Consider the following 8897-nt stretch of genomic DNA (forward strand, 5'->3'; position numbering starts at 1 on the left):
TGTACCCATGTGGGGATTCGAACCCGGGTCTTCGGCGTGCGAGACGAGCCAACGCTTTAACCACTAGAATACTCCACCGCCCCAAGTTTTGAAGAAGAGGTTTCGGTCTTTCGTGTGAACTTATTGTACGGTGTTATGATAAAAGTATGTGCACCTCCACTTATACGTTGGGCTTCCTAGGGATATAGGTATCGTTGACAATGTGTTCATTATGTGCATTTAAAGCAGAGATTATTTTTACACTTTGTTCATTATATACATTTAGAAAGAAACTACTTTTTACACTGTGTTCATTTTGTGCATTAACGACGGAGTCATATTTTACACTTTGTTCACCTTGTGGTTTTACAACAATCAGTCTTACACTGTGTACGTTTTGTGCATTTACAACAGAATACACTATTTACAAATTCCAAATACGATATATACACTAATATGCCTTAGATCCGTGATATATACACCTATATATGTAGATGTGTATACATACATACATACATACATACATACATACATACATACATACATACATACATACATACATACATACATACATACATACATACATACATACATACATACATACATACATACATACATACATACACACACATACACACACACACACATATATATATATGTATACACAGGCCATGATATATAAATGTATATACATTCAATGCATGACTAACAAAATCATTCACTGTGAAACCCTTCCTACAATCAAAACATTTTTGTACCTACACAGACACCGTGCATACTACGCGTCTATTGTTTAATCATATCGTGAGGTGTCTTGGAATATAGATTATAGGTGGGGTATTTCTCGAAGCCGTCCTCGTCTTGTTAATGATATCACGCAAACATTACACATGGATGATCACATTGTTGGTGTGTCCCCCGTACTTGCATAATGATGGTAGATCAGTTTCAGCTTGAGACATGGTAGATTTAACATTGCTATCATATTGTGATCTGCCGTTCACGATGCATATTGGACCTGAATGGGGGGAATACCTCGTAACAACATTCAACATCATGAGACCATAGTAGGATATACAGTCGTGTATCTTCACCACGAACGAAGGGCTAAATACAGTAAGTCCTTGTACTTCCATAATCAACCACTATTTAGGACACACAAACACATCTGCTAATATCACAGATTGTAGTTATACACTGATGTATTTAATACATTGAATTTACTCGTGAACCACCTTACCGAATCAGAAGGGAAGAAATCTCGTCACAATATGGCTGAGATATTGCCAATGTGACGTTAAATCTTAACTCACTCACTCACTGAGAAGGGAAAAATACAATTTGTAGTTCTTCTATGTTAAACCATAAGTTTGGACACACAAACACGACTGATGATATCACAGATTGTAGTTATTCATTCGTTTATGTAATCACTGAAGATAACATATGGATATTGTATAGCCTGTACGTATATGCTTGTTTATATCAAAGATTGAAGATATACACGTGTCTTCATAATATAGTGTATGTATACACATCTTTATTCCATAGACGGAGAGTTTAGGTTCATACGTACATATAGCATAGATTGTAGATAAACTTGTGTTTTTGTTTGTATCAGAGACCGAATGTATACACGTGTTTATAGCATTGAATGTAAGTATATACATGCATATATCAGTGACAGTATTCATATAAATGTATATATCATGGGCTATTTATATGAGTGTATATATCATGGAATGTATTCATGTATGTACATATCATGGACTGAAGTTATATACGTGCATGTATCGTGGATTGTAGGTCAAGTGTGTATATCGTACATTGTATGTATATGTATGCGTACATACACACACACACACACACACACACACACACACACACACACACATTTATATATCGATGCAAATCACGGATCTAAGGTATATCCGTGTATGTACCGTAGATTGTAGCTATACTTATGAAATTATGTGACGATATATTATACTAATTATTTTGTTATTTATTGAAATGTCAGTTGTCTATGTTACCATTAAGAACAACATGTATCCCATTTTAATCGCATACCCAATAATATGGTCTGGGAACATGTAAGGAATACGCACTTTGTCTACATATCAGTATACAAACGGCGCCTCGTGTTCGTTGACAAGCACCTGTCAGTCATACCTATTTAATCGTCCCGGGTGAAGGATCAACAGACTTCTTTATATAGGTCAAGAATGATCCCGGACAAAGATGTTGTCTAAATGCCATGGACGACAGCCGTATTTCACTGAGGCGAGCTGTAAACGTCGGATATCGTTATTTGTAAAGTATGATTCCATACCTCTGTCTGCCTCTGTAATGTTAGACACATATATGAAACATACTGATAGTTTCAACATGCCATTCCAGCATTTGCTCACAGTGCCTTTTACATTAGCACAGCAAGCGTAATAATGAGGCAACCTTTGAAGTGCCCGTTACTAGATAACAAGTAGGTAAAGACTGCCTGTTTATACAATAACTTCTCACTACGAACACTTGATCTATAGCGCAAATACAGCACACATTCTTCAAGCCAGATAAACCGACTCGGGGTGCATTATTATCGGAACACTATCATGCACAAGGGGAAGGGTCAAAAATACTTCTAGCTGAGGCACAACGACACACGACAGCGGGTTCCCGGGACTGTTAAGGTATGTGTGTTTATTACGCACTGATCTATTTTTTCTAATGTCACAATAGGACTTTTAGTCAACATTGAGAATACAAAATGATAGTTGTAAAGGAGAACAATGCGTTAACACGAAAGTTGGGTAAAAGATTTCAATAAGGCAAGCACATAAACATGTCTGTACACATATTGGAATCGCTGCGAGGCTATATATCCATGCAGACAACCACGTATGTCTCAAGAGATCGAGAATTACAGTTAAATAGAGAATTTCACCCAAGTGTCTTCTGACAGCAATTATATCAACACGAGTTGATTAAGTTACAAATACCTGAGGCTTGCCGAGGATATTTATACTTTTATCAACGCGTTATATTTGTTATCAGAAGACACGAAGGTGAGATTCTATTTATCATCAAAAATCACTCTTCATTAGTTTTCGATGAAAAATGTACATCTCTGAACACAGTACTGCCATTAGACTTGCAATCCAGCGATGTCATATCATTGTGACGTCATCAGGTGTATGACGTCATAACATTGTAATGGCATCAGGTTTTTGACGTCATAGCATTGTAATCTCATGTAATTGATGATGTCAAAGCATTGTGATCTCATGTAATTGATGATATCAGGGCATTGTACAAAATCTACTGTCAAAACGAAATCTCCCGGGAGTGCAACACAGTTTTGGATGACAAATGCAAATATTTCACTGCAAGATAACACATAATATATATACTCTCTAAACAAAGAAACGCATATAAGAATTTGAAGTATGTAATTTGTTTCTTTATTATGATACATTGTATTGGTTTTCATAAACAACGAAATGCAATGAAACTTCGCACAGGTAATGTCCCAGTATCGATGTTTGGTAGGGGCTCCGAAAAAGTCAGATAGAGGATCACACAAAGACGCTTGGTGGCGCTGAAGATAGTACCTAGTGTGACCACCATTGGCGTTCAGACATCGGCTCGGCATCGAACGAATCAGTCTCTGGATCTGATGTTGCTTGCTGAATTGCAGTCCACTCTGCCTGTAGTACATGGGCAAGTTGTTGAAGGGTCTGCGGCTGTGGGTGACGCTGTCGTACACGCCTGTCCAGAGTATCCCAAATATGCTTGATCGGGTTTAAATCTGGTGATCTGGAGGGCCATCGCAGCACATTGATGTTCTGGTTCATGATGAAATCTCTCGTGAAAATTTCGATTCATCATCAGATTCGACACCAATTAGCCATAGTCCAGACCTGAACGTTGGTGCACCACTGAACACGATGTTGTCCATGTAGCTGACGTAGCACAGGGCCAAAGTACGGTCTTCGTGCTCTCGAACCCGCCTCTCGAAGCCTGTTCCTGACAGTCTGTGCGGATAATCGTCGTAATCCAGGTATGTGTCTAGCGGTACTGGTGGCTGTAGCTGTACGATGACATAGGTGATGTACCCGGATGTACCGATCTTGGGCTCTAGTGGTCACTCGGGGGTCGTCCACTTGTAGGTCTGTCTTCGACGGAGGTCTGCTGGTGATATCTGCTCTGGTGTACGTTCATACGACGGGCAACTGCATGCTGAGTTTGTCCTAATTCCAGAAGCCCTATAGCAATATTTCGATTGGCGCGGCTGAGTCGTGGCATTTTTAATTCTTTAGAAACTCTCAAATAAAGTGACTAAACAAAAAACAATGATCGATCTGTGACATTGCATGCACCAACTCAAAATCATGCGGTTACATAAAAGTATTTCATGCCGGATGCGTTTGGATGTGATGTTTTCAGACAAAAACATCATCGGAACCATAAATAAATTAAACGTGTTTGTAAAATCCTCCCTGTACCAATACACGGATGGATCAAAATTCCAATTTCGTGATGCGTTTCTTTTGTGAGAGAGTATGAATTAAGCCTACCAATACATTACTGACTCAGTCACACAAACGAACATGACACTTCATCGTGGTCTGATCAAGTAAATGTTGCACAATTATGTCACTAAATACAGGTGTATCCCCGTATTTGACAAATTCGAGTTTCTGAAAATAGTAATTTGATCATCATAAAACTGTTTCGAAATTATATCATATTTCCACAATTACAGATCAAGTATTGAAGTCAGAGTTTTAAATGATATAGATAAGATGTTATTAGTAAAGAAGAACGCACCTACTATAACCCCATAATACACCGCTGTGATTGTAACCCAATTAAATAGAATCACAGTCAAGAAACAAACATGTACAGCCCTGTGTAGTGACGGTGTACATCAGGTGTGCAAGAGTGTGAGTTAAAATTTATTGTCGCATCGCGGCACATCCAGTGTAAGTTCTCATGTTGAGATATTCATTACACGTAAGAGATTATTTGCTTTCAGAACCAACCATGCAGGGATTGGATCTTGGTGCCGTGCTGCATCTAACAGAGAAGATGACGCCCTTTCTGAAGCTACTCGATTTTAAGGAAGAAGATATAACCGAGTCCGAACTGATATCTTACCTGGATGAACTACCTTTAATACAGGGTCCACCCTCTGAAGCATCGACAGTTTCCTTAACCCAATCGTCAAATGACAGCGGGCCTGAGACGGTAGAGTCATTCCTGGAGCATCGCTCTAACTTACATTTTGATGCTACAAATAGTGCCGGAAATACAATACTTCACTGTATCACCTTAGCCCTAACGGAGAAGCATAATGACACCACGAACATGGTCTTGCTGGATCTGTTTGACAGAGTGGTGTCATTTGCAATATTTATGAAACCTCTTTCTCAAGTCTTTCAAAGGCATAAACGTGACCGTATTCTTCATTTGACCACTGAAATAAAGAATGAAAAGGAGTTGTCTGTTCTTGAGCAGGCCTTCCATCTTGCAGCGTATCCTGTTGTAGAAAGGCTGATGATGATGGATGACGTCATGTGTACTGAAAACAAGCATACTTTCGAGCTCCTCTGGCAGTACGACATTACCAACATCACCCCTCTGACAAATGGGTCTGTATCACGCTGCATGACAACGGAATGTGTGCCAGAACCTTCATGTCTTGAAAGGATGTTAACACATTCAGCAGCCAATGCAGGCCGTGTCCTGGACATCCCTCCTGTCAGGGCCATCGAGAAGATGTACAATTCTGTAACCACAAAAAATCTATGTCTTCATCACTTTGATGCATATTGTATACATGTCGGTGTTCAGCTATGCCAGTTGTGAGGTCATGGCTAAAGACAGCAATGACACCCAAAGCACCAACACGGATGATGCAAGACAACTTTTCTACATAGTCAGTCCAATTGAACCAATACTGTTGTCTTTATATTTTTTGTACGATGCGTATGTATGTTTTACTTGTAAAGCAACATGTTGGACAACAATTGACGATGACCCAGACTTGAAGATTGTATGTCTCATTGTTAAGGTCACTTGTATATTTTGTTTATTACATTGTGTTCGTATGCCTAGTTTTAGTATTTGTAAGTCAATATGGCCTATATGGACCAGAGGGATTGCATACCTTAATGTCAGTGACTTTGTTTTATGGTTGGCTATTAACGTTTGGCTTTGCGAAAGGAATACAAGATATTCATTTCTTTCTAAGCATTATATTCAAGGATATATTGTACGATGTCTTTAAGACACTTCTGGTATATGTGGTCATCCTGGTGGCTTTTACCCTTGCATTGCATTCTCAGTTTCTGAGGTCTGTGGACATTGTTAAGCTATATCGGACACCCATCAATACAATGTTCCTCCTGTTTAATGTTATGATGGGGATGGTGGAAATGTGGGATGGAGACTTGGAGAAACACCTGGAACAGGCGGGGGCGGAACCTATTTTCAGCAAACTGCTGTACATTGGCTATATAGTCATTGTGACCATCATGCTGTTGAACCTTCTGATAGCCATGATGAACAGGTCCTACTCCCGTTTCCATTTTGAACACCCGGTGGCCTGGAGGGTTGAGGCCATCCAGATGGGAATAGACATTGAGAGATCGCTTCCATGGTTGTCTAGAATCTTGGGGACACGTCACATTCATAACGGTAATATCTTCGACAAAACGAAAGAAGAAAGCTCGTCGTGGTACATTGAGATTAAATTTAAAGAAGAGGATGATATTAGCAGTGGTAGTAAACATCCTGAAAAGGAAATGACATTGCGACAAATGGATGAAAAACTGACATCCATAGAGAAATTGATTGCTGGTTCGAAAAAAGCAGAAGTGGAACGAACTGACCAGTCTACACAAACACCACCTCTCTCAAAAGGTGAAGAGGCATATTATCTAAGTCCAAGGTTTCGGGTCTCGAATGCTTGGGTTACGGAATCTGGATCAAACAAAACAAACAATTTCGAACTTGTCAATGATGAGGTGATTTCTTGAAGAACTCTTCCAGCGACCATCCTCTGCTGCTACCTTATGATGGAGATAAATGATAAATTCGGTCTTTAGTGGTTTTTTATTCTGTTATCCAAGCTATTTTATATTTTGTAAAGAAGTTCGTTGTATATAATATGTTTGTTTGTTTTTAGTTTTTTATATATATTTTTTTGCTGTTTGTTATTATGTTTCTTCTTAAATCATCTGAATATGGACAAGATTATAAACTATCTAGCAGAGACGTACGGAAGACTGTCTGTTATGGTACGACGTAGTTCTTTTTTTACGCGCCACGCGATGGCAATTATAGTACACCATAGTCTGTGGACCAGTTATTCATTAATGATGAATTGTTTAGACTGTTTTCACGATCAGACCGACACACTCATTCAAAGAGAGCAGTAATTTGGAGAAAGCTTTATCAGCAAATTGACCTGTTTGTCTTGGGGGTGACACATGTGAGGATCAGACAAAAGAAGGAAAACTCAGATATGTATTGTGGATGTTTCGTGCTGCATGTTCGTGACATCGGACGAATAGGGTGGACTCTGCCTTCAGAAGAGGCTTGTTGTGATAGTGTTGACATGTCTTGCCACTTTCATGTGTTTGTACAATCGTTGAATTTATTAGCGTGTGTAGTTTGTAAATAAACACACATTTTATACAGATTTCAAACTATATTGTGAAAGTGATGTTTCCTCTCTGCATGGCAGTAATACTATAGACGTTTTAAAAAGAAATGATTCACTTGCACTGGTTTACGTGAAGGAAATAGTGTGTACTTCAAATGAGTGTCTGAGTGTGGTTTTACGCCAATTTTAGCAATATTCCAGCAACATCACGGCGTGGGAGACGTCGTACCCATGTGGGGAATCGAACCCGGGCCTTCTGAGTAACGAGCGAACGCTTTAAGCACTGGGCTACCCAACCTCCCCTTGTGTATTACAAGATACATATGTATACAATACTAATGGATAGGTTCACTATTCGTTTTCGCACCAGAATAAACCAAACTAGAGTACACTGTGAAGGGTGATAGGGTAGTGGAGTGGTTAAAACGTCTGCCCATCGAGTGAGGTGAGGTGAGGTGAAATTGGGTCTAAAGTCGTGCTTGAGAATATTTCGCTCATATGACGACGTGCATGCGTGTGTATGTGTATGTGCGGCTGCTTGTACTAGCCCAGACTGAAGCTGGTTTTATAGTGCTAGCTCACTGAGATACCACGCCGCAGTGAAGCATGAATACTCCACTCAGACACATTATACTGACTCCGAGCCGACCAGTCCTTTGTTGTACCCATTAATGCCGAGCGCCAGGCAGGGACCAAGAAGTATCATATTTTAACGTCTTTTGGTATGACGCGGTCGGGCCCATCGAGTGAAACAAACGGGTTCGAGTCTCCATACTACTTCAGCGTATAGCCACTGGCGGAATATTGCAAAGTCTGTTCAAAACACACTGGTACACTGGCACACACACACACACACACACACACGCACACGCACGCACGCACGCACGCACGCACGCACACTTCCCATCGTAAAATCATCCAGATGTTAAAGACATAAACACAAACATACATCAATAAAAACAAAGTATATAATTATTATGAAAAAAATCCATACAAACAGACATGCATGTGGTATAGCAACTTAGACGACAGTTGTGTGCGTGCTAGTGTCTCAATAGTTGCCCTCCAGTTTCATTGAGCCTGAAGCCCATGGCGAAGGAGTATGGAGCACGTGCCAGTTGCTACGTTGGGTAGTCTTTCCTTCAGGAAACTCCCCAGAACAGCCCCAAATAGTGGGAAATACATGGATGTGGCTGAAACACGGGTAATTGCCATGCAATGTTTCCAATTAAAAACACAAGAATTATCG

The 8897-nt window shown here is 39.9% G+C and overlaps 1 protein-coding gene across 1 annotated transcript; it reads left to right on the forward strand.

The window, feature by feature from the left end:
• The first annotated feature begins 2597 nt into the window (after nucleotides 1–2597).
• Nucleotides 2598–5847, forward strand: LOC124253310. Its single transcript, XM_046687058.1, has 2 exons — nucleotides 2598–2666; nucleotides 5015–5847. Exon 2 carries the CDS (start codon nucleotides 5023–5025, stop codon nucleotides 5845–5847), a length of 825 nt encoding a protein of 274 aa, XP_046543014.1. The 5' UTR covers nucleotides 2598–2666; nucleotides 5015–5022.
• The last annotated feature ends 3050 nt before the right edge of the window (nucleotides 5848–8897 follow it).

This window comes from Haliotis rubra, unplaced genomic scaffold (assembly GCF_003918875.1).
Source record: "Haliotis rubra isolate DU_JTF1 unplaced genomic scaffold, ASM391887v1 Scf539, whole genome shotgun sequence".
Lineage (NCBI taxonomy): Eukaryota > Metazoa > Mollusca > Gastropoda > Lepetellida > Haliotidae > Haliotis > Haliotis rubra.